This window comes from Neoarius graeffei, chromosome 4 (genome assembly GCF_027579695.1).
Source record: "Neoarius graeffei isolate fNeoGra1 chromosome 4, fNeoGra1.pri, whole genome shotgun sequence".
NCBI lineage: Eukaryota > Metazoa > Chordata > Actinopteri > Siluriformes > Ariidae > Neoarius > Neoarius graeffei.
In genome coordinates, this window is record NC_083572.1 from 113,132,656 (window position 1) to 113,158,883 (window position 26,228).

The window sequence follows — 26,228 nt, forward strand, 5'->3', positions numbered from 1 at the left end:
CACACTGGGTGAATACATTATGTCGTAACACAGCCTGTGACTGGCGGATCGCGGACGCTCTCGATGACAAATCACCTCTCATCAGTGAGTAGGAGAGCATTCTGGCCTGACTCCACGCCACACTTATCAGCTGGGTAGGATTACCACTAACGTTAAAAGAAAATAGACTGCTACAGGTTTTGGACCCTGACAAAGTGTTTTTTCCATCGTATTTTAGCCCTCTGGGGTGGAGAACTTCTTCAGCGAAGCTCGGCAGGTTTAGAATGAGTACATCATGGACTTAGATAAATATCTTCGTGAGTTTATCATACAAGCATGATAAACATATTGGCAGAAACTTTATACTTTACACTTTCCTCTGTGCCCACTGCCAAATAATATTATAGTTTTTTAAAATTACCTATATTAAATGAAACATAAAACTTGTCCCCTTACTCGGTCCCACCAGAGTCGGAGCTCTGAGCGCCCACTTACACAGTCATAAAAGGCTGTTCCCATGGTAACGGCATGATCATCACTTTCACTCTTGCGGTTTCAATTGGTGTCTCTTTCACGGTGTTTTCTTCTATTTTCTAAGCTCTAGTGCGGCAGATTTTAGTCTGAATGCCAAATGATGATATGACCGTGTCTAGTTCTGAGTCACTTTAAAAGTCATTTTGTTGCAAACTTACTTGGAATCTCGTCCTCAAAATTTTAACTATTATGTAAAAAGAGTTGTATTGTTAATTACTAAATTTATTATAGACTTATTATAAACAGCATAAAAATGATCATTGTTGACAGAATGTTTCACGAGTGTTATTATAGTACTGATATACCGTACAAGTCCCAGTAAGCTGTAACCAACTGGAACATCCTTGCGCCCCCCAGACTTTTCTCTAGACCTGGAACTGACCTGTGTGCGACTGTTTTCTTGAGTAGAACTTTAAGCATGTTTTTCTTGAATCTTCTGACATTTTCTTGTAAATTATATTCAATTTGTAGTGTAATGAGCAACTAATATCGAGTGTAATTTGGCCTTTGAAGATCACAGAAATGCGCCTGGAAATAGCCGAGAAGCATCTCCAGGCATCTAAAGCCCTTCAGCTTCCCCGGCCGCATTGTTCCAGGCCTTTGGACAGACTGAAATTTGGACGGACAGACAACATTTCAGACTCATCTGTCCTGTGACAGTCTGCTTAAAAGTTCTTATTTCCCACACTGAAAGACCATCATAAAAATGCTTCCTACTGCCATCTGGCAAGGTGCCAAAATACAGATGCGAGTAGGGAGTCAAACTCTCACAGTTACCAGAGGACCCGCCCCCCCACCGTAACCCTGGCAATGTAACAGTCGAGAGGCCGAGGGCTATAGAAGCAGAGTCACTACATGGCCCAATACACAATCCTCCTCGGTCTTATTTTCCTACAAGTTATGACGTGGAAAAATCCCAAAGCCAGGGGCTCCTGTGTTAGAAGTCCTGCGTTTCATAAACTGCTCTCTCCGCGGCCAGTCTACCAACCTTATTTTGATCATGAATCAATAAAGATTACTCGGCCCAACATGTTCAATTCAAGTTGATAATATTGATCCAAATGGTTGATTTTTTTTTTTTCAACGAAGAACAAAACTCTGCCGGCACTGCCATTTTGGAAATCACACGATACATTGCTGCGTGCTGATTGGTTGAATTCATGGTGAGCGATGTTGAATTCGTCTGCAAGAAACCACACATCGATGTTTTAAATGTGAACTGTCAAAAGGAGTAACGAAAACGGGATTAAAGGCTCACAACAACACACCACGCCATGGTATGGAAGGATCGGAAATTAAACAAAGTGGACACAAAGTCTGTAGGTAAAACAAGACAGCACGGCGCGTATGGTTCACGAACACTGTTTTGAGCTTTGGCCAATCAGTGCACAGGAATGCAATCACGTGATTTTCAATCACGGCGGCGCCGGCGGAGTAGACGGACTTTTCGGCTCAATTCAGAAAATCGGGGCACTGATACTGATTGATTTGAAGTTGCTGACATGTTGATTCGGGAAACCTTTACTGTTTTGTGATCAAACGGAGACCGACAGATTGTATGCGGATGCATGATACGGCTCATGAATTACAGCTTTGGGGATTTTTTTTCCATGTCATAACTTGTAGGTAAAGAAAAGCAAGGTGGATTGTGGCATGTAGCGACTGTGTATAGAAGTGGGGATTGGCGCCGCCCAATGTGCCTTGTGGCACAGGAAGGATTTTAAAAGGGAATTAAATGTAATAAAAGAGAGGGAAAGGGAGGTTCTGGAGTGGATAATCAGAAATACGTGTGAAATGCGTGAAGAAAAAGGTGTCTCTCTGGACCAATGCACAAATTTTTGGGTGAGTTTTGATTTGGGCAACCTTGGTTAATGACATTACCTCGAACAAAGTTTCATCCAAAACCACACAAAACACACTGCTCGAGTGTACACGACATGACTGTGTATGCTTTTATCTACAGGGTTACTGCAGACCAAGTTGAGTGTGATAGCCTCTCGACTCTGTTGTGTTTGAGGCTATCTGATTATCAGCAGCTTCCCACAACACCTACAGCTGTGGTTCACGAGTGCACCGTCCACCTCCCCCTCCCTTCATCCTTGGCGCAGTAGGTTTTACAGCACCGGATGATTACACTACACATATCAAAATTAATACTGGACTAAATGAATACACAGAGTATGAATTGATAAAATGGTGATGTTGCCTTATAAACAGAGATTAGAAAAGAGAGACAGACACTACACTGTTGAAGATCACAGATTAATCAAAAGAATGTTCTATTTGGAGCTCCGCCCACACATCCCTGTTCATTACACAAACACATGAGCAGGGTTTATTCACCAATCTGAGCTGCACTGTCTGGTGTAAAGAAAAAAAAAAATGCTGATGTACATCGTAATAGATGTTCTCGGATTTTTCCCCCAGCAGCCGATACGTAGCGTAGCGTCACGTCCCAGAACCACAGCGTAACATTAGAAAGTAAAACCTATTAGAAAGTGCACAGGCTTTTTTCTATAGAGAGAATAATCTGATCAGGTGATCAAAGGTTAAACATTCATACCATCAAGGAGGTTTGGGTCGTTAAGGAACTCCTGCAGCGTCGGCATACAAGTGTCGGGGGAAAGTGCCTCAAAGATGTCCAGTAGAGGTCCAGGACTGCGAGAGCCCTTCAGAGGAACATCAGCGAAAGGATCTGTAACCAAGTCCAGAGTTTCCAGGAGATTTTCTGGAATTTCGCTGAGAGAAGTTTCTGGAACGCTGCTGGGAGGAGTGGGACTGTCGCTGTAGCCAGAGAGCATCGGGGAGCTTTCCAGGCCTCGCAGCATGACATCGGTGTTCACGTCAGGAGGTGAAGGGGGCTCTTAAAGAAAGACGAAAATTGAAAATATTGGTATGGAATACAGGAGGACGTGACAGACTATAAAGACAAGATTTTACCAAAAAAAAAAAAAAGGTGTGAATCTGGGCATGACCGACTTTAATTAAAAGGTGCTAAAATTTATGCTAATGTCAGTTTACGATTAAAAAAAACGTTAGCTAAAAATTTTAAGCTTAACTTTTAAATTTAGTCAAATGCTTTATTTGAGTGCAAAAGTTTGTGCACCCTTAGAAAAAAAACCCCTCAGAAATGTGTATTGCCTCGGTCACAACTGGCCGGTCTACGTGCAAAAAACGCAAGAAACGCACGGAGGGTGCGCGTGTGACGTGCTGATTTTCGAGCCATAGACTGGCCGCAAAGGTTCTTTGTCATGTCAAACAAACTCTACGGGCGCTTACATTTTTTTCAGGTTGCAAGGCAAACTTGCGGCCAACGTGCGTCTTTCTCCATGGACAAAAAAAAAAAACGCAGCGATTTGGGAAACGCCAAAAAATCGTACGTCCGGTTGTGACCTAGGCTTATGATGGAGGTCATGTACTTCCTCCATCAATATTGCTACATTAAATATTAACATATTACTCATTTTAAAAACTTAAACCAATATCAGCTTAAAAATTTACATCTCACTTTCAACAGAAAGTAATTTTGTAACTTGAAATGTTTCTCCACACGATTTGTCCTATTTTGAACCACCACACACAAAATTGGTGATTAGTGCCCCCTAGGGTCTGAAAGTCGGTTTAGCGTCACAGCTTTCTTACAGAATATTATAGAAAATTAGAAATGCATGGAATAAAATCCTTGTAATTCTTGAATACATCTTGAATTTATTGCTTTTACTAACATCTCCCTTGCATTACGGTTACTCTGCATTGTCTGCATGTGTACATGATATTATTTATGACTTTTTTTTCCATGTTAATGGTTTCAGAAACATAATTCACACCAGAGCCTGACTGATATGTCGCTTGGGTGAAAAAATTACAAGGTTTTTATTCCAGGAATTTCTAATTTCTATAGTCTGGCACCATTCATGTGAAATGAAGAACATGTGACCAGATCAACAATGCGTGAAGAACAGCATGCTGTTATGAGCCCGTCCATGACAGGAAGGAGACAGATGATCTGATTGGTTGTTGGGGTGGCAGGAAGGCGGGACTCACCGTTGTGCTGAGCACACAGATCAGGTGCTGGGCCTTCAGGCGCACTTGTACACCCATTCCTGTTGCAACCAAGCACACAGTAACACGGTTACTATGGCAACCGCTCTTGCCAACCAACGGCAACATTATAGCCAATCTCAGCGGCCGATAAGAATAGTCACAGCTGGATTCTCTTTCACGATTATGCCTCTGTTTGGCAGGTTAACACTGCGCAAGCAATAATCTTCGCATAATTTCTTTAAATTGGTTATTTAGCTTTAACATCATAACATTCTTTTTACAGTCAATAAATAAGATCGATGTAACCACGGCAACCAATAATCGAGAATCAGGGCACAGTGTCATGATGACACGCCTTCGAGTCACCGATGATAAAGTTACCATAATAACCGGATCAACGGTACATTCCAAAACTGAGATCCAAAAGATTTTTGATGACAATAAAATCAGGTGTCGTGTTCATTTCTGGGGAAACGTTGCCCTTTATGCTCATCCAGCATCATCAAAAAAAAAAAAAAGCGGCCATGGACATTTCAGGCGAATAGGAAACTTCTTGTGTTATTTTTGTTCACTTCAACTCAATCTTCACTGCAAAAAATATTTAAAATGATATAATCTACGGTGTCTCAAAGCACAATTTTTTAAAAATTATTATTGTGTATTAACACTAAAACAGCACATTTCACCTATGTGATTAATCTGTTCACATTTCTGGCGTTTAAATGTTTGCTGCTTGTTTTAAAACAGGTTCTCAATGTCAAGGGTTTGTGAGCTCTTTATATATTTAAAAAAAAAAAAAAAAAAAAAAAAAGGTCAGCACATATTTATATTATAGTACGGACATAAATAATTAAATAATATTGTCTGGCTTTTTTTTCATGGTCTATCAGACAGATTCCATTCAGCGAGCACGATACCGAACAAGTTGAAGACAAGTAGCTGAATGGAATATATCTGACAGACCACGAAAAAAAGCCAGACAATGTTATTATTATTATTATTATTATCATCCATACACATTCCTTTCAGGTGTTCAACGCGTCTTTCTCTTTCAAAATTCTCTCAAAATCTTCTGTATTTAACGAAGCAAACCTGGCAGCCATGTTTGCTTATAAACTGTCCCAGTTGCTCACTAAAAAAAAAGCCAACCAATATTGTTTTACATCTCCAACGTGTGACGTCATGTTATCTTGACAATTGTGCAGTATTGTAACCCGCATTCAACGCTCATTCTCCATTGGGTAGCGTGACGTAATACACGTAGGATAAGCGATATGCTAACAATATTGCATGCTATCAAACCAAATGAATGAAACCCGCTAGAAGGGAATAGAACACGTGTTTTTAGAAGAAGAAGCCGCCGCCTTTATTTGTCACATGCACACTCAAGCACAGTGAAATTCATCCTCTGCATTTAACCCATCTGAAGCAGTGAACACACACACACACACCCAGAGCAGTGGGCAGCCACACCAGAGCGCCCGGGGAGCAGTCAGGGGTTCGGTACCTCGCTCAAGGGCACTTCAGTCCAAAGCCGCTCCACGTTACCCTAACTGCATGTCTTTGGACTGTGGGGAAAACCGGTAGCCTAGTAAACTAGACCCACCCGCCTAGCGGCCAAAAATATTTTTGCCTAGCGAGTGGGTCTAGCCTCGCACCATATAAACAAACACCCCAGGCATCAAATCGTGCCCGCCAATCACAACGCAAGGTTTTTGTTTGAATTCTTTGGGCGGGCTTTTGCAGGAGTGACGACAAGGCTGCGCGACACTGGAGAAACCGCAACAGGAAAGATGGCTACGGCTAGTGAACAGCGCACGTTTGACTCCGCTTTGGAATCAGTTTTAGAAGAATTAGACTTGGAGTTTTCGTTGAAACATGAGCAGGAAGAGGCTCTCCGCTCATTCCTTTTCAAGAAGGACGTTTTCGCTGTTTTGCCGACCGGCTATGGCAAAAGTCTGATCTACCAGCTGGCTCCGCTCGTAGCCAAAAGGATGGGGCTAGTTTGTGCAGTACGAAGAATTAATAAACAGCTTTGAAACATTACTTTTTGATTGTTTCTTATTTTCCCGTTATTTTACATTTAAGGGAAATTATTTCACCAAACACCACTAAATAAAAACTCTCAAAAACAGTTTAAGCAAACCCTTGAAAACACTTGAACAAAATATAAGTGTATGTTAAGTATGTGGTACAGACTCCAAACTTGTGGTCATTATCTCCAAACTTCTTAATATCTAGAACCTGTTTATTAATTAATACGCATTTTGAAAATTATTTATTTCAAGGTCTCCCCCACTGCTTTCTGTCGCTCTGACTACGTCACAGTCACTGTTGCGCTGATTGGTAAGAGCGTTGGCCTATACGCACAGAGACAGTTTGAAAGACAGCGGGTTGTTCCTCCCACACCCTTCGGAAATGTCTACGAGTGAGGCCAGACTACATATTCACATTTAGTCTGGCTTGCCAGGCTAGAAAACCGGAGCACCCGGAGGAAACCCACGCGGACACGGGGAGAACATGCAAACTCCACACAGAAAGGCCCTCGCCGGCCGCTGGGCTCAAACCCAGAACCTTCTTGCTGTGAGGCGACAGCGCTAACCACTACACCACCGTCTTTCATCGAAAAAGTGTCCTGGATGTATAATACTATATACGTTACAAACAACCTATATATTTTTTGTCACATGATTTAAATGTGTAAAATAATATCTTGGCTGTTTTTGGAGCCTCACATTTCTTTCAACTTTATATGCACAGAACGAATTTTTATTCAAAAACGTCATTAGTTTACACACACGTAATAACTCTGATAACAGAGGACTGTGAGGTCAATCTGTCCCTGTAACATTAAAATCTCAATTTGAAAACCACGGCGTCTCCACCAGACCGACCAACTCAAGAGCCACGATCAGGATTTAAGACTCCAGGGCTGTGAAATAGAAATGACAAAATCCGAGGAAACCATTTTAACAGGGGGTCTGGGAGGAGCAGCCCCCCAGGAGCCAGGGGCCTGCAGGGCCCCAGAAGCTGAACAGATTTTGTGTATATTGATAGATTTGAAACATCTCCTGAAAGCAAATATTTTCTTAACCATGCCATTTAATTTGAACTGTTTATTATTATTATAAATTGGATATATAAATGTGAACAAGATGGTCTACCTGGTAATCTATAGTTCGACAGCTTCAATTTCACCAGTTCCGCATGTTTTTTTCCTTTAACATGGTCAACCAAATGCGTTCTTCCACCAGAACCGTACTTCACATCCTGATGGCACAAGATGCAGTAAGCTTTCCCCGGTTCTTTTATCTTCCGTATGTGCTCATGGAGATATTCACTACCGACTTTAAACTCCAGCCATCGCCAATTCCATGGATTTTGATGCCGTTTTTCCTTGTCAAATGTTTTTGACATCGTCGGTCTCACAGTCCTCCCTCTGAACGATGTCCCTCCATGACACAGACATACCGCAAAATTCTCCTTTTCAAAACCGTTGATATCGAAAGCGTGTTTAAAGAGCACAAGATTTGCGCCGTGGTTTGTAAGCATGGCGCAAATGCCGTAAACTGGTCTGTTATTGTCGCAAAAGAAACCTCCCCCAATTTTTATTGCAAAATTAGATGATTTATTAAAATGATATTTTTGGCGGCCAAATTTGCGGAATTCCGCGGATTTTTCACAGCCCTGAGACTCTCTTTATGACCACACCCATGAGGGCGGTGTAAACATTTTGATGAGACGCTGGCATGTTGCTGGTGTTAAGGCCTTTACACACCGGTTACGACACAAAAATGCAGTGTGAAAAACTCATGCAAGACATTTCACACAGAGTCCAATGCAAAGGTTTTAATATTTTGCATTCTATTTCATGCCGTGACGGTCATTAAAGTCCTGAGTGAATGATGGGTTCGTCTAGTTGTGGTAAAGATAATAATAATAGATAATAATAATAAATAATAACAATAATAGACATGCTCTCAAGAACGAGACAGTATTTGGTTCACCGGGTGTTGGAACGGAGATGATAACAGACAGAGTTTCATAATCTCATTAAAGAGTTGAAGCTGAGAGACAGGATTCTGGGCAAAAAAAGAAAAAAAAAAGCAGCACTCGCTCATGGGGTTGTGTTCACGGGTAAACAGTCACTCAGCTCTAGGATGTGAGGAACACCAGACCATAGAAGAGGCTCACCGCAACATACGAAGCAGGAGGGAAAAAACCCTGACCTCACTGTGGGGAAAAAAAAAATGTTGATTTTTGCTGCGTAATCCACGCACTCTATGTGAAAGTACTCATGGCAAAAACCAACAGTTTGAAAAAAATACATTAATTAATTGGATGAAAAGGTGCAACACTTGTAGGACAGGAATGTTTGGGTTAGGGTTAGTTTGCCTGCCCCCTTGTGGATGACAGCAGTGATGACACAAAGGAAACTAACTGTCGTTAGATGTTTTTAAGGTAGTTTCCAAAACACACAAATATTCCGTTTAGTTTATTCAACACTAATAACTCCATCTGATAAACAGATTGAAAAAAAAAAAAAAAAAGTGTGCGTTTATGGAACGAGTCTCCAGCGTCAGCACTTTCTCACAGTCAGAGCTAAAACCGCAACCGAGTCTTCCAATGTCTGCACGACACACAGGTTTACGCTTTGGGGTTTCTTCATTTGGTGAATTTCATGTCTTATTAACATCGAGAGAGAACACCGAGAGGCTGGTGAGTGAACGGCTGTTTATAGCTGCTGTAACACAAACGACAACAGGGACTAACTTATTTAAACGCAACTATAAACAGATAAAACGTGTCATTCTTTAATAAATATGTAAAACACTGTAATTGTTGGCAAACTGCTGCAATACAAGAGGAATAAAACATTTGATTTATAGTACATACAGTTATTAGAAAATAAGCCACTTCAAGGACGTACACAATAACACTACTGATTATTTTCCTGTTAATGCACAACACACACAGGGTTTTATTCCTTATATAATTAGTGCATGAGTGTGTTTCCACTGAGTGCTGCAGAACAAATACTTACTCTTTCGAAACGAAGACCAGCTTGGTTTTAATGTATTTAATGTAAGGACTTTCCTCTGAAAAACACACACACACACACACACACACACACACACACACACACCAAAAACAAAATCAACAGAGAGAAAAATATTCCCATACAAGTCATAAAACTCGATTAGAACCTTATAGAGCCAACTTCTAACTTTCAGCTTCTGCCCCGAGTTTATTGTTCACCGTAAAAGAAAGTTGCACGCTGCCATTTGTAATTTAATGTTTTCTACTGGCTGGATAAAAGTGGGCGGGGCTACACTAGAAGTATGGGATGTCAGCAAACCCCAGGGACCAATCAGAAATAAGAATTTATCATTTTCCTTGCTTCCACCCCCCAAAGTAACTTGGGACGTGGTTCACACCCTCCCTCCTCCTGAGCTGTATCAGGGGTCGAAATTAACTTCTTGCCCTCAGGGCAACCAACCCCCAAAATTTACTTGCCCGCATGCATGTATCAGTTGCCCTGCTTTTTTGCAGGTTGACTGGGTAAGTAATTTGCATAAAAAGCAATCTGGATGTATATTATAGAGTATGCAATAAAATATTTCAACTTGTTTTGCCATTGTTTGATTACTGATTGATAGAAATAAAGTTATAACACTCATATGTGTTTGGTGTTTATTTCATCATGATGAACAGTAAAACAACTAGGTATAACTACTAGTATCTTCTAATAAACATGTTAAACAGTCAGAAAACATGTCATCATGGCAAGTGTAACTGATCAAATCAGAATTAAAAATCAGTCCAAAAAGATGCTTCGTTCTGTGAGGGAAATGTAATGGATGAACATTATTATTCTCTGTGTTTCTGTATGCTGAGCTAAAGTGGCTTAGTTACTGAGAAGAGATGTTTTTCCACATGCTGTAATCGCTTTTCTGTGGCCTTGGTGATAAGCAGGGTGCCCGAGTTCTCATAACTACGCATCTGCCTGCACATGCCAGAGCACGCCAGGTGCACGCTTTAACGAACCTTCATAGAAAATCTTGAGCCAATCACGTGAAGATGCAAGCAGTAATCAAATGCTTTTAGAGTATAATAGATAGCAGCCACTAAAACGCAACTCGGAGAGCGCGCACGTACTCTCACATCACTAGAGGTGATGCTCTGCTTTAATTTTCTTTCTTTCCTTTATTCCTTTGCATGATTTACTATAATAAATAACTGAAAAGACGACTGCTAAGCGTTCTGAAGTGTTTATTAGAAATTTCCATTACAATTTGGCGTCCCTGGGTGGGCCCTATGCGTCTGATCCTCGGACGACGGAACACTCCCAAGGCTACGGTGCGGAGCTGAGAACTCGGAGGAGACCCCAGGCTATCAGGGCTCACCGAACCAGTAGGTGATAACTTTGCATTCTTGTGTAAAAATTAGTGGAAACAGCATTTAAAGGATGATACAAGAAATGGACAGAGATTTGTCCTAGTATTTAAAAAAATGATATAAGAGATGGACAGAGATTGTCCCAGTCAAGGAAGACTGATATAAGAGACGGACAGAAGTTTGTCCGAGCCCAGGAGGACTGTTAAGCTGTGATGCCAACAATACGTTTGCAGAAAATGGATAAAACACAATTTTGAGACAATAAACTGCGAGTAGTTTATTGGGTTGTGTAAGAGAATTATCCGCCTAAGTGACGACTGGGTAACGGCTCACCTACTTGAGCGAAGGAAGTACGGGCGTGTGTCTTGACGGACTCACGTTCAGCGATTCGTAACTGGAAAGAATTGAATCTTGCTCCCTTTGTTCTGTGTGAACAACTGGCCTGTCGGAGGAACGGGATAGAGAGGTTCGATCACGAAGTTGCAAAGGCACACCGGTGTACATGTAAAATACTGATGAATGAACAGAGTACTGTCCTCTTCCAAATTCTGAAACAGAGAAACAGATTTTGTACACATGCGCGAGTTGTCTTTGAGGTTGTTGTGCTAAATGATACCTACTTTGGTTTAAGGCAAATTTCAGATAAATTGTTTACTAATAAGAACAAACCTAAAGGATTATTGTGTCGCATTTTTGAACATAGTCCAACCTGTCCTTTTTGTGATCCTGATAAAGAAACTCAGCCGCTGTTGTCACAGCCTATTAATATAACAGTGTACAATGGGGAACAGAAGCAGCAAGTTAGAGAAAGGAAAGGAAGAAGCAAGCAAGCCTGAAGGGCTCTGCATGCTCTTGCGACAAGGCTTTCGCAGATAGCTTTTCGCAGACAGTTGTAATTTATCGTTGAGCGGGGAGTAATAGGCGTGCGCGATGTTATTCACCGCCACAACGTTGCGAAATCGCTAGGAGTAGTTGGTGGGTGTGGTTAGTGGAGTGTTTATCCTCGCTGTCCTTATAATGACTAGAACTGGAGTCGTATAGGATGTACGTACTTCCTCACTTCCTCGATCAACTGCTCTTCGTGCTGCTCCATCTTCGCTCGTGTTTTTAAAAATGACGGTTGTGAAAACAAACCAAACCGGGAAAGTAGGGAAGCGGAAGTGCGTGTACAGCGGATGCAGACTGGACCAATCAGAGCCCTCTTGTCTGCGAGGCTGTCTGCGGTGGTCACAATTTTTGGGAGGTGCGCGCAGAGCGTCTGCGAAGGGGGGGGGGTTGCAGACGCCATCTGCGACGCCTTCTGCGAGGACTGGGTTGTCAGCATAAATTGGCCCTGAGACTACATGTGCTATAATAAGAAGTGGGTGTTCCTATGACAACCCAAACATCCAGTTTATGAAAACCTCGTATGGCGAGGATTGTTTGGCACAGTCTGACATATGGGTAAAGGACCTAGGATTCCTTGAAAAGGGCAGTTTTAGTCCCAGGCAGATAGGACAGTTAGAAGAAAAGTTGAAACAGAAGGAAAAAGAAGAGCCTGCAGATAATGTTAAGTTCTTAGGGGACTGGAGGGCGTTTTCTGCATGGAAAGAAGAAACACTTAAGAGAGAAACGACAGGCAGGGCTCTCACCCTCTTCTCAGTGTTTGAAATTTCAGATGGACCCTGACCTGGAGTCTGCCTCACCACCCCGACACACACTGCCTCCTCAGCAAGGTGGAGCATCGTTCCCACAAGCGCCTCACCCACAGAGAAGGGGAGAAGTCGAGACAAAGAAAAAAACTGAGCCTCTGGAATCTCCTCCAGCCTACCAGCCGCCTCCAGCGTCAGCGCCTCGCCTCGCTTCTCCATCACACACGAGATCCGGTCTTGCATATGGCGATGGAAAAGACACTCTCCTGGACCTGACCACGTGCTCACCAGTGGGTCCACAAGGCCATAATCTAAAGTCTGAAGTCCTTCATCTTCCAGTGATGGAAGTGGCTGGAGCTTTTAGTACACAGACCATGGATGACAGCTGACATGAAGGAAAGCATGGCTTCTCTTCCCAACGTGAGAGAGGTAGGAGGAAAGAGATTTGGTAATGAGCTGTTGATATTCTGCAGAGAATTCCGACCAACCACCCATGAACTTCACCGCCTACTCATGATCAAGATGGGTATAGATTGGAACAAAGCTTCCAAAGAGTGGCCGGAAGCTGACCAGCAAATAACTACACCAGACTGGAGCGCAGCTGGCAACAGTGAGTATAGAGATACCATCACTGCTCTCTGTGCTCGTCTGGACAGTGCTTTTCCTTTGAACATAGACATGACTAAGATCAGTATGTGTAAGCAAGAAGATGGAGAAGGGGTGTCAGCGTTTCTCGCACGTCTCACCGCCGTGCATGAGAAACACAGTGGCCTGACCAGACCCGCGACCCTGGCTGGAGTGGAAGGCACTCCTGAGGTCTGGGAAGCGCACCTGCGGAACAGTTTCATGAGCGGTGTGAATCCAGCAGTGGCCAAGTTAGTAAAGCAGCTCTGTCTCCTGTGGGAAACCACCAGTCTCACCAAGATCGAGCAGTACGCTGTGCATGCAGAACAGCTGCTGAAAGAGAAGGAGAAGACAAAGTTGGCACAAAGAGACCAAGACCTACACGCCACCACTCTCACTCTTTTCCAGACTGTTCAGCCTGGACAAGGAGGAAGAGGTCGAAGTAGGGGCCGAGACAGGACGACCTGGAGTTACTCGTCCTGGATAAAGGGTGCAACCTGCTACAACTGCAATCAGAAGGGACACATTGCTTGAAATTGTCTCCACAGAAGCAGCCAGAAGCACTGAGAGGAGTACAGCAAAGCAGACTGACAGGCGGACTCCGGGAATGGGCCCCACACAGAGAACAGGGGAGGTAACACACACACACACACACCTGATGATACACAGACAGGAGCATTCATATAACGTTAAACACATTAGTAGCAGCACCTGCATGCAACAGCAAGACTACACAGAAACGCCCGATACACCAGTCCAGATAGATACACCTGAAGTTGCATTAAGTTTGTTAAAATACACAACTACTCCCTTTTCTAAACTCCCTTGTATGCCCCTCACCGTGTGTGGGCACATGTTAACCTTTTTAGTAGATTCTGGAGCAGGACACTCAGTGATACAACATGGGGTACTTCCAGTAGACCCACCGCTCAGCTCAAATTCTATTCAGACAATGGGCATCTCAGGACGACCTGTAACCGAAACTTTCTCAGTCAACCTCCCGTGTGAAAACGAGGGAGGAATAGTTATGTCCCACTCATTTCTCATCTCACATACATGCCCAGTAAATTTGTTAGCACGTGATTTAATGTGCAAATTAGGAGTAAATCTCATATCCACTCCAGATGGGCTAACTATTGAAGTAAGTGAAATGTGCGGTGTGCAGTATGGGTTTGGAAGCCCCCTGTATGTGTATGTCTGGCGGCTCTGCTCAGATCAACTCACACAAACTCCAAAACACCTTGTACAGCTCGCACGCTTGAACACCTCATCAGTTGAGACAGATTATATGAAAGAGGAAGATTTGCATTGTACAGCACATGTTCACCAAGGGCAAGATGTAGAGTTTGAAAAGACTTGGTTTGCAGACCCCCACGCACGTGAAAGACTGACCCTCAAAACTACATATTGGTCTAAACATTATTGTGCTGTGCAGGTCCATTTTACTCGTTGTCCAAACAGCTGCATCAATGCTCATTGCAGTGTTCTCAAACATGTTATACACGGCCTCATGACTGAGGACTCTGAGGTTGACTGCTGCCAACATGATTTCTTTGACATCTTTAATTCTATACCCCATGTCTCATTAGCAAAACCGCGAGCCGCCCATTGGAAAGACGTGGGGAAGTGGGTCAGGAAGTGTGCAGTCGATGGCAATGAATGGTCCCGAACAGAGGACCCTAGTGTGTTGTTTTGTCAAAGGCTTGGGGTCTACAATCAAAGTCAGGCTGTGTGTGCGCGCATGTTAAGCGCAGCGTAATATTAGCCAATGATGACCAGGGTCCTGGGGACCCTGGCCATAGTGGCCTGTTTGTCTCTGTTTCCACAGGCATAACTCCAGCAGAGGTGCACCCCAAATTGGCGGGAGTTCCAAATTCCGTTTGGGCAAAGGGTAAACATGATGTGGGCCTAATAAAGAATGCTGAACCAGTGGTGATCACCCCCAAATCAGATTTCAGCCCTAGACAGACCCAGTACCCACTCAAACCAGAAGCAATCACAGGCATAAAACCGGTCTTTGATTCGTTGCTGAAGGCAGGTGTAATTGTCCCTTGCCCGGACTCTCCAGTGCGCACTGCTATTTTTCCAGTTAAGAAGGCAAGAAAACCGTCCCAGCCCGATGAGTGGAGGTTTGTCCAAGATCTGCAAGCAGTCAATGCTGCGGTTGTTCCACGCGCACCTGACGTCCCTAACCCATACACCATTTTGGGCCAGGTGCCCGCTGACAGTAAGTGGTTTTCAGTGGTGGATCTAGCAAATGCGTTCTTTTCTATTCCTATACATAAAGACAGCCAGTACTGGTTTGCCTTTATGTATGATGGTCGTCCATACACTTTCACTCGTTTGTGCCAGGGTTACTGTGAGTCCCCAACCATATACAACCAGTGCCTCAGAGACAGCCTCGCTTCGTTAACTTTGTCACCAAGATCAGCTTTGCTGCAGTATGTTGACGATTTAATGATTTGTGCCCCAACTAAAGCTCAATGTGAGGATGACACCGTAACGCTACTGCGACACCTCGCTAAGGAAGGTCATAAGGCTAGCCTCACAAAATTACAGTTTACAAAACAGAAGGTGCATTTCTTGGGGCATGATCTCACAGGAGAGGGAAAAACGCTGTCTGCGGACAGAGTCTCAGCTATTCAGAAAATTCCCAAGCCGATCACTGTGAAACAAGTTTTGTCATTTTTGGGTACGTGTTCCTATTGCAGAGCATTCATTCCAAATTATTCTATCCTGGAAAGTCCAGTGAGAGAGCTCGTGCACGGTTCGTCCCTCACCGCTTCGTGACCTGTCGTATGGACACCAGAAGCTGAAGAAGCATTCCTGGCCCTAAAAGGCGCCCTGCAGACCACACCCACGTTGGGACTGCCTGACCCCAATAAACCATTTGTTCAAACTGTCGATGAAAAGAAGGGTTTTATGACCCCTGTTCTTTTGCAGAAACACAGGGATAGATTGAGACCTGTAGCTTACTTCTCCAGCAGGCTGGATCCAGTGGCGGCTGGACTTCCTGTTTGCCTGCGTGCAGTTGCTCAGCTGAAAAGGCGGTAACTGCCTCCAGAAATATTGTGGGGTATTCTAACCTCACCCTTTTGATCCCACATGCTATCTCCCTGCTTCTGTTGGAGAAAAAGACGTCACATTTGTCAGCACAGAGATGGTTGAAGTATAACACAGTCATACTTGATATGCCTAACATCACTGTGAAACATTGTACTGTTCTGAATCCTGCCTCTCTTCTCCCTACAGAGGACGATGGAGAGCCACATGACTGCGTTGCCCTCACTAACGATTTTTGTTCTCCCAGGGCAGACTTAAAGAGCGACCCTTTGGAAAATCCAGACATGATCCTCTATGTGGATGGTTCAGCCTCCAGAGACCCAGAGACGGGAAAGAACAAAGTAGGTTTTGCCGTAGTCTCAGATCATGAGGTCCTCAAGGCGTCACGTCTGCCCTCGAACCTGTCAGCGCAGGCTGCAGAGCTCTGTGCCCTCATTGAGGCATGCAAATTGGCGGCAGGGCAATCCGTCAATATTTTTATGGATAGTAGGTATGCATTTGGCGTTGTGCACGATTTTGGCACCATTTGGAAACAGAAATTTTCTCACTGGCACAGGATTTCCCATTGCACATCATAAACTGGTCTCCGAGTTGTTGGATGCTATTCTACTCCCTAGAGCCATTGCTGTGTGTAAGTGTGCTGCCCATACTAACAATACTGATCTTGTGTCTCAAGGGAATGCCAGGGCGGATGCGGCAGCTAAGTGTGCAGCCTCGGCTTCCAGTTCACTCTCTAACCTTGCCTTTCCTCAGGTTTCTACCCCTTGTTTACAGCTAGCGGACCTTCAGAGCACTGCCACTCAGGACGAGAGACGAGTCTGGAAACAGGCAGGCTGTATCTTTGCAAACTTGGTCTGGGTTTGTCCCTCGGGCCGTCCCTGTCTACCAAAATACATGTTCCCTTTCTATGCAAAATTGGCACATGGGCTCACCCATGTGTCAAAAGGGGGGATGGTAGCAGAAGTAACAAAGAGATGGTTCACAAAGGGGTTTTCAAATTATGCTGCGAAATTTTGCAAGCAATGCTTGATATGTGCACAACATAATGCAGGTCAACGTATCAGACTAACTCAAGCAGCACACCCAATACCAGACAAACCATTTGATCACCTCCAAATGGACTTTATTGAACTGACACCTAGTGAAGGGAAAAGGTATTGCCTGGTAATAGTTGACATGTTTTCAAAATGGGTTGAAGTATTCCCCACAGCTAAACAAGACTCAGAGGCGGTAGTCAAAGCACTCCTGAGAGATGTAATTCCTAGGTGGGGTATACCTAGCAAAATCTCAAGTGACAATGGAACACCCTTTGTTAATGCAGCCCTAAAGAAAATAGGAGCATTCCTAGGGATAGACCTGAAACAACATTGTGCCTATCATCCTGCCAGTGCAGGAGCAGTAGAGAGGGAAAATGGGTCACTTAAAAATAAACTAAGCAAAGCTTGTGCAGAAACAGGGCTAAGATGGACAAAGGTCCTCCCTATAGTATTCACACAAATGAGGATGCAAACTAGGCCTAAACATGGGTTAAGCCCATTCGAAATTCTGTTTGGACGAGTACCCAACACGGGGATAGGGCCAGCTCAAGGAACACTGCCAGACACCACACTGTGTGATGATGCGATGTTGAATTACTGTGCAACGTTGTCCTCTGCTTTGAAATCTATCCACAAACAGGTAAAAGAAGCACTTCCCAAACCCGCTGAGGGACCTCTGCACGATCTACAACCAGGGGATTGGATTGTGGTGAAGGACTTCCGACAAACCAAGTGGAACAAGCCACGGTGGAATGGCCCATTCCAGGTCCTGCTCACGACCCCAACAGCAGTGAAGGTCACAGGCAGAGTGATGTGGATCCACGCTAGCCACTGCAGGAGGGTTCCTGAACTGGCTGAGCAGGAGGGAAAAGAAGGCCTAAGTGACCCAGATGCTGACTAAAGCTCGAGGAGAAAGAAGTGTTAATTGAGTACATCTGAGAACAGAACCCCAACCATAAGGTGGGACAAGTGGTAACCCGAGACTCAGGAGGAGAGGTAAGTGATTATCATTTAGAAGGTGCCCCACATGACAGCTTTCCTACCTTGATCCAAACCACGTGGCGAGCAAGTTCTGTGGAAGTGAGCATGGCAGCACAGTTACGCTGTTGCACCCTCAATAGAGAAGAGTATTTTAGTATCTAGTCAGTAAAACTGGTTTCAGAACTCCCGAGTTTCTCCAAGCTCCAGTGAGGTGGGACGAGGGCTGACAGGGCATGCCCGCCCTCTGAGCACCAATACACGTCAAGAAGGGCAAGGGTTAACTCGGAGACCTAGTTAACATAAAATGAAGGGAGTAAATCATTATAAACTAGGTCCAGTTGTGGGCCTGAGCATCTTGATCCTACTGGGGCTCACGGGAGGATTCGTGTGGTGGTCGATACAGGGAACCCAGACTGACACAGAATCAAGACGAGGGAGACATCCAACTCATAATTTGTATTGGCTGTATGCTAATTTTACAGCTAAACAAGCTAACAGGTCAAATTGTCTAGTTTGCTCAACCCTGCCACACACCGTTACACAACCATTCGTGTTCGAGATCGCCAACACAACAGATGAAGATACTGCACAAGCATGGCGAGCTGTGATGGAAGCTGTCTGTAATGATATAGAAAAAGGATGTAGTGTCACGCATCAAGGTGGGGGAGACGACCCGAGGGTAGAAATTAGTGTAAATGAACCAGGAAAGGGGATAAATTATACCTTATACGCAGGGCGAAAGGGCAATCCGAACTCAAACCTCGTAGGGAAGGTCAAGGAAACTAGGTGTTCAACCGTTTGTACTGTGCAGGGTTCAGTCCCAAATCCAAATGTGACCTGCACGGGACGAAGTGGCATTCTGTACAAGCAAGGCAGAAAAGCGACAATAGGAGGTGACTTAGGACCAGGAGGGAATCTAACTCAGTTAGCGGGTCCAACCTTCTATTACCCAGGCTGGCAATGGAAGTGTGGTCACTATGTGTATAACTTTCTTCCGGTAGATTGGAAAGGCACGTGTGCCCTGATCCAAGTAGATGCCCACCTAATAATAGCAACCCCTGAGACGAGTGGCAGACGGTGCAGAAGTGTCGACGATTTTCCTCCTCCAGAACATCAGCTGCAACCCAAGGTGAAGAAATTCTTCCAGGCACTGTTTCCACAGTACAGGATAACACAACTCTGGAATGAACTTGAGGTGGTGCATTATAGACTGGCACAGTTTGTGAATTCAACCATAGAGGCCATGGAGGGCGTGAGAACTGAATTGACCGCAATCAGATTAATGACGACACAGAATCGCATGGCCCTCGACATCCTTTTGGCAAAGGAAGGTGGAGTGTGTGTCATGATAGGAGAACACTGTTGTACGTACAGTCCTAAAAACGACGGGAATCATGGTAACGTCACTGAGGCACTGAACAAGATGCGCAAGGTTGCTGAACAATTACGAGCAGACGAACATGGAGGAGACAAAGACAGCTGGTGGCATTGGTTTAGTGGATGAAAGACTCTAATTCTATCCACCATACCAGTCCTGGGCTTCGTGATTGTGATGTTATGTTTGCTCCCTGTTTTCTGTCAATGTTGTATGTCTGTGTTTCAGAGGCAGCTGACAAATATCGGTTACCAGATGGTGAAAATAGACTCCGATGACTTGCCTGACTGGCCTCCAAACTCACATGAAGACTATAACCCACCGTTCGATGACATCAGCACAGTTGACATGAAACTAGTCCTGACTTAAAACACTTTCATTATGATTGTTTCCTGTTCTATTATTCCTGATCTATGTATATGGCTTGCTAGCATTCATTTAAGATGTCTATGTCTTATAAAAACAGCCTTAGCATTATCCCTGTACACTCAATGACGTGTTAAGTCGAATCTCTCTGGGAACTCTTATCACTGAAACTGTGTACAGTTCTTTCCTTTTAGCAATTATTATCCTATAGGATAAAAAGGGGGGAGAATGTGAGGGAAATTTAATGGACGAACATTATTATTCTCTGTGTTTCTGGATGTTGAACTAAAGTGGCTTAGTTACGGAGATGTTTTTCCACATGCTGTAATCGCTTTTCTGTGGCCTTGGTGGTGATAAGCAGGGTGCCCGAGTTGTCATAACTACGCATCTGCCTGCACATACCAGAGCACGCCAGGTGCATGCTTTAACGAAGCTTCGTAGAAAATCTTGAGCCAATCATGTGAAGATGCAAGCAGTAAGCGAATGCCTTTAGAGTATAATAGATAGCAGCCACTAAAACGCAACTCGGAGAGCGCGCGCGTACTCTCATCACTAGAGGTGATGTTCTGCTTTAATTTTCTTTCTTTCCTTTCTTATATTCCTTTGTATGATTTACTATAATAAATAACTGAAAAGATGACTGCTAAGCGTTCTGAAGTGTTTATTAGAAATTTCCATTACAGTTCGTTCTAGCCTACGTGACAGTGGCGCCTCGTGTGAATAATCATATCATGTAGCGCCATCTCACGAATGTAAGCATCAACTACCGCAACGAACCAAAGTCAAGGACAAACGAAAGAGAAGACGGGAAAAATAAAGTTTTCGTTCTGTTTCTGTTAGGAATCACAACAACTTAATTTTTCTTGGTAAAATAGACATTCAAACACAGTTGTCCGACGGACAACTAGTGATAATTTTATTGTTGTCCGAGTATGAGAATGACTTGCCCATGTCCGTCGGTACATGCTTAATTTCGACCCCGGTGTATTCAGGAATCTTTCAGTAAAGTTGTGTGTAAATGATTTCTTGTCCAAAAAAAGAACTAAAATCTCCTCCTCCTCACAGAAACGTTCACGTGTAACACCACCATACATTTAGATTTACATTTAGCTGTGTCTGTGAAACTCCATAAAAGGCAGCATGATCACAAAAAAAAGCGCTATAGAAAATTTTAGCGCCCTGTGACACATTACAGTAAATAACAGTGTGATGATACTGTATACACACTCACCGGCCACTTTAATAGGAACGTGTTGTTGGTTCTAAGATCCCTGTTCTTGGCTGCAGGAGTGGAACCCAATATGTTCTTCTGTTTTCTGTTGCATGCTGAGATGCTTTTCTGCTCACCACGGTTGTAAAGAGTGATTATATACACGAGTTACTATATCCTTCCAATCTGTCCATTTCCCTCTGAACCTCTCTTATCAACAAGGCGTTTGTTTCCACCCACAGAACTGTCGCTCACTCACTCAATGTTTTTTGTTTTCTGCACCATTCTGTGTAAACTCTAGAGACTGTCGTGTGTGAAAACCCCAGATCATCAGTTTCTGAAATACACAAACCAGCAGTCCATCTGGCACCAAGCCAACACCCATACCACAGTGAAAGCACACTTCGAGATCACAATTTTTCCGATTCTGATGTTTGAACATTGTGAACATTAACTGAAGCTCTTGATTTCTATCTGCATGATGTGATGCATCAAGGGATCGGCTGATTAGAGAACTGCAGAAAACAGCAGGATGTATGTATGTATGTATGGGTGTTCCTAATAAAGTGGCCAGTAAGCGTATCGTGATCACATTATTCCGACTTCACCTCAACACTGAGCTGCTCACCTCCAGTCTTCTCGTTGTAGTACTTGCCGAAAGCCTGGTTTTTGGGCGTGTTGGGGTAGAGGAACTGCAGCGGGTACACAGGCGCGTTCTCTGCCTCCATGATCTGAAAGTTGCGCAGGATCTCAGGGAAAGGGATCTGCTTGAGGTCCACGCTGGTGAAGGGCTGCACCGTCCTCACGGTGGGTTCACCTGCAACCACATGATGTTAGGGTCACACCTGGGTTACTATAGCTGAGGGAATTTCAGGCTTCACCCCTCTGAAATATCTTAATGATTATTTGTGGGTGTGTTCCATGTTCAGAGATCGGCATACGCAGTTCCATATTTCACCTCCCAGTGAGGTTAAAATGAACTCATTTCCTCGTTTGTTTAATCAGATTTTATTGGCTCCCAAGTGCTTTAATGCAAGAAACAGAATTAACCAAATCAGGATCATGCATTCTTCCTGTTTCTGTTTGAATGCTACGAGCGAGCTACGCTCTGAGCTCAGGGATACCAACGGGGGAGAAGAAGAGAGAGAAGAGGAAATCTGGTTTTTATGAGAGAAAACGTCTTGTCATTTTACCCCAAAAGTGAGCATCATAACTATCATTTTCAGAGGAAAAGTGGGAGGATCTCAAATGAGGGGGCGGGACAACAAAACCGAATTGCATCGTGTGATGGAACGTTACTGGGTATTACATTTTAATAAGAAATGCTGAATTATGGAAAAAATGGTTAATTTGCATAATCACGCATTCGACAAATCTAACATTTAACTGAAATAAATGTAGAATAATATTTAATAACTATTGGCACCCCCGGAAATTCTTAAGCGTGACATCTTGCGCAAGTTTCCATACGCATCTTTTACTCTCTCTCGTGTGTGTGTTTATACCTTTAGTAGAGTACTCCACCCAGCTGAACGTGATTCCTCCATCTCTGATGCTTTCACTAAAGCGCAGGAGGAACGTTCCACCCTGTTTCTTCTTCAGTAGAACCTTCTCCATCCCTTTACTCACAAAACCCATGATGGATCTACACACACACACACACACACACACACACACGGTTTTGCTTGTTTTATTAAGTTTTCCATTTTTGTATTTATTCATTAACAGCCTTGAAGCTTCAAGTCAAGTCTGTTTGTATAGCGCTTTTAACAATAGACATTGCTCCAAGGCAGTTTACAGAATCTGAATGACCCAAGACATGAGCTAATTTTATCCCTAATTTATCCCCAATGAGCAAGCCCATGGCGACGGTGGCAAAGAAAAACTCCCCCAAACAACACGAGGAAGAAACCTCGAGAGGAGCCAGACTCAAAAGGGAACCAATCCTCACCTGGACAACAACAGACATGACTATAACATTAACAGTTTTAACATGAAGTCAGTTTCATTGATGTTATAAACTCTTCATTGATGGAAACTTGAGTGCAAAACTGTTCATGACAACCGCAGTCCTAAAGTTAGCAAGTCAACTGTAGTCCTCAGCCATAAAAGCATTACTGTAAGTCTCCAGAGCATCTTCCAAGTGTGACTTTCAACTGTCCACATGGGGCCGTCCTCCACAGGAGCGATGCGATGAGACTCCAACCAGACACAGGGCACCAGGATGGATCAGGCAGGTCCGAGAAGCAGAAGAGGTTCAGCATCTCAATCCAAGGATCTTCACACTGATTCCAATGTTGGTAATTGAGGTGTTCCTCAGGGTTCAGTCCGTGGTCCAATTCTTTTCCTCCCCATAGCCTACATGCTTCCCCTCAGGATTTTTTTTTTTATTATCTGATGTAGTAGCAGTGCTTCCACTTTAATACTTAATACAGATAAAGCAGATGATCCTCATTCCTAATATCATCTACGGCTTGTCACTCAACATTCAATGACACCCAAATTTATATTCAAACCAAACCCTCTCACCTACTCCCTCCGTCCAATCTTGTCAACTGTCTAAATGCAGTTAACAACTGGATGGTGCAGAACTTTCTTAAATTAAATCAAGACAAAACAGAAGCCATCCTCATTTCCACCCCTTCTATCTTGAAAAAACTGGAGCACTCACAGCTATCTATTCCTGGTTATTTCACTTCCACTACTGTTGAAGTAAGAAATCTGGGTGTTATTCTGGACTCTACTCTCTCTTTTGACTCACACATTAAAAGTATCACTAAAACAGCTTTTTTTGACCTGAAAAGTCTCTCCAAACTTCGTCCCTCCTTGACTTCATCTGCAGCTGAAATGCTTATACATGCTTTTATCACCTCATGACTGGACTACTGCAATGCTCTACTCGATGGCATCCCAGCCAAGCGACTAAATAGGCTGCAATATGTCCAAAACTCAGCTGCTAGGGTACTCACTCACACCAGGCCCTGGGATCAGATCACTCCTATTCTATACAACCTGCACTAGCTCCCAGTCAAATACCGCATCCAGTACAAAATTATCTTACTTGTTTACAAATCCCTACATAACCTGGCCCCTCCCTATTTATCAAATCTCCTAACTCCATATCAGCTACCTTTAAATCTTCGCTCCACAGATGTCCACCTATTAGCAGTCCCTTACTCTTGGCTCTGTTCTATGGGTGACAGGGCTTTCAGTGTAAATGGTCCCAAGCTGTGGAATGCCCTGCCACTAGCGTTGCGCCAATGCTCAACACTGTCCTCTTTCAAAAAACAGCTAAAAACACATCTCTTTAGCTTGGCCTTTTCTCTTTGATAACGTTATTATTGTTGATTTCTTATTATTTTATTGTTTTGCTTTTTTTTTTACTGTTCAGTGTCCTTGGGTACCTTGAAAGGCGCTTATAAATAAAATGTATTATTATTATTATTATTATTCAACACTTTACAACAGACATCAAACATCTGGCCCACACGTCAACCAAAGATTCTCTGTTCTTTGCATCAACCATGACCACGAAACGCAATTCGTCATTCATCCACAAAGTGGTGACAACCTACTTCAAGTAAACAGCTGGTCATTCATGACTACAGAATGACTGTGAGCTAGCTTCTTGCTTTCAAAGAAAAGATAAGCTGATAAAAAGTCGAAGCTTTCAGGAAAAGTGGAAAAAAGCCAACTTGTTTTAGGAAATTAAGAGTCAGCCAGTTTGTTTAGTTTGCTCACAGCTCTGTTCACAAACTCACTCTCTCACTCAAATACACTTTTATTACCACAGTTTGTGAATAGTGAAAATAGGCAAGTTTATAGCTTATATTGAATGTAAATTGTTGACTGCCCTTATTTTCATTAATGTTAATAATTCTACTGCATGTTACATGTTTAAAAAAAACACACACACACACACACACACACACACTGGAATCGAGTAGTACGTGAGCTGATAGTCAACAAGGTGTGTAGCACCGAGTTGTCTATAATCCATGCACGACGAGACTGAGTGGAATAACTGTTTTATTCTATCCACATTCGCTGGATTTTGAAAAACAGAACATTTTTATTTTTTGCAAATTCGATAAATAAAAACTTTATACAAAACATCCAACAAAGTCATTTCCACTTAGTGGTGTTTGAAAGTTTGTGAACCCTTTAGAATTTTCTATATTTCTGCATAAATATGACCTAAAACAACATCAGATTTTCACACAAGTCTTAAAAGTAGATAAAGAGAACCCAGTTAAACAAATGAGACAAAAATATTATACTTGGTCATTTATTTATTGAGGAAAATGATCCAATATTACACATGTGAGTGGCAAAAGTATGTGAACCTCTAGGATTAGCAGTTAATTTGAAGGTGAAATTATAGTCAGGTGTTTTCAATCAATCAATGAGATGACAATCAGGTGTGAGTGGGCACCCTGTTTTATTTAAAGAACAGGGATCTATCAAAGTCTGATCTTCACAACATGTTTGTGGAAGTGTATCATGGCACGAACAAAGGAGATTTCTGAGGACATCAGAAAAAGCGTTGTTGATGCTCATCAGGCTGGAAAAGGTTACAAAACCATCTCTAAAGAGTTTGGACTTCACCAATCCACAGTCAGACAGATTGTGTACAAATGGAGGAAATTCAAGACCATTGTTACCCTCACCAGCAGCGGTCAACCAACAAAGATCACTCCAAGAGCAAGGCGTATAATAGTCGGCGAGGTCACAAAGGGCCCCAGGGTAACTTCTAAGCAATTGAAGGCCTCTCTCACATTGGCTAATGTTAATGTTCATGAGTCCACCATCAGGAGAACACTGAACAACAATGGTGTGCATGGCAGGGTTGCAAGGAGAAAGCCACTGCTCTCCAAAAAGAAATGTTGCTGCTCGTCTGTAGTTTGCTAAAGATCACGTGGACAAGCCAGAAGGCTATTGGAAAAATGTTTTGTGGACGGATGAGACCAAAATAGAACTTTTCT

General features: G+C 43.3%; 1 protein-coding gene across 4 annotated transcripts in view; it reads right to left on the reverse strand.

Moving 5' to 3' along the window:
- stat2 (signal transducer and activator of transcription 2) overlaps positions 1-26,228 on the reverse strand; it is an 82,736-nt gene that overhangs the window by 30,520 nt on the left and 25,988 nt on the right. For all 4 annotated transcript variants that reach the window (XM_060920224.1, XM_060920221.1, XM_060920222.1 and 1 more), the window contains exons 20-24: positions 22,749-22,888; positions 21,872-22,060; positions 9,602-9,656; positions 4,558-4,616; positions 3,077-3,376 (exon numbers count right to left, since the gene is read on the reverse strand). In XM_060920224.1, the coding sequence (XP_060776207.1) occupies positions 3,077-3,376; positions 4,558-4,616; positions 9,602-9,656; positions 21,872-22,060; positions 22,749-22,888 (743 nt within the window). The remainder of the gene's footprint in view (positions 1-3,076; positions 3,377-4,557; positions 4,617-9,601; positions 9,657-21,871; positions 22,061-22,748; positions 22,889-26,228) is intronic.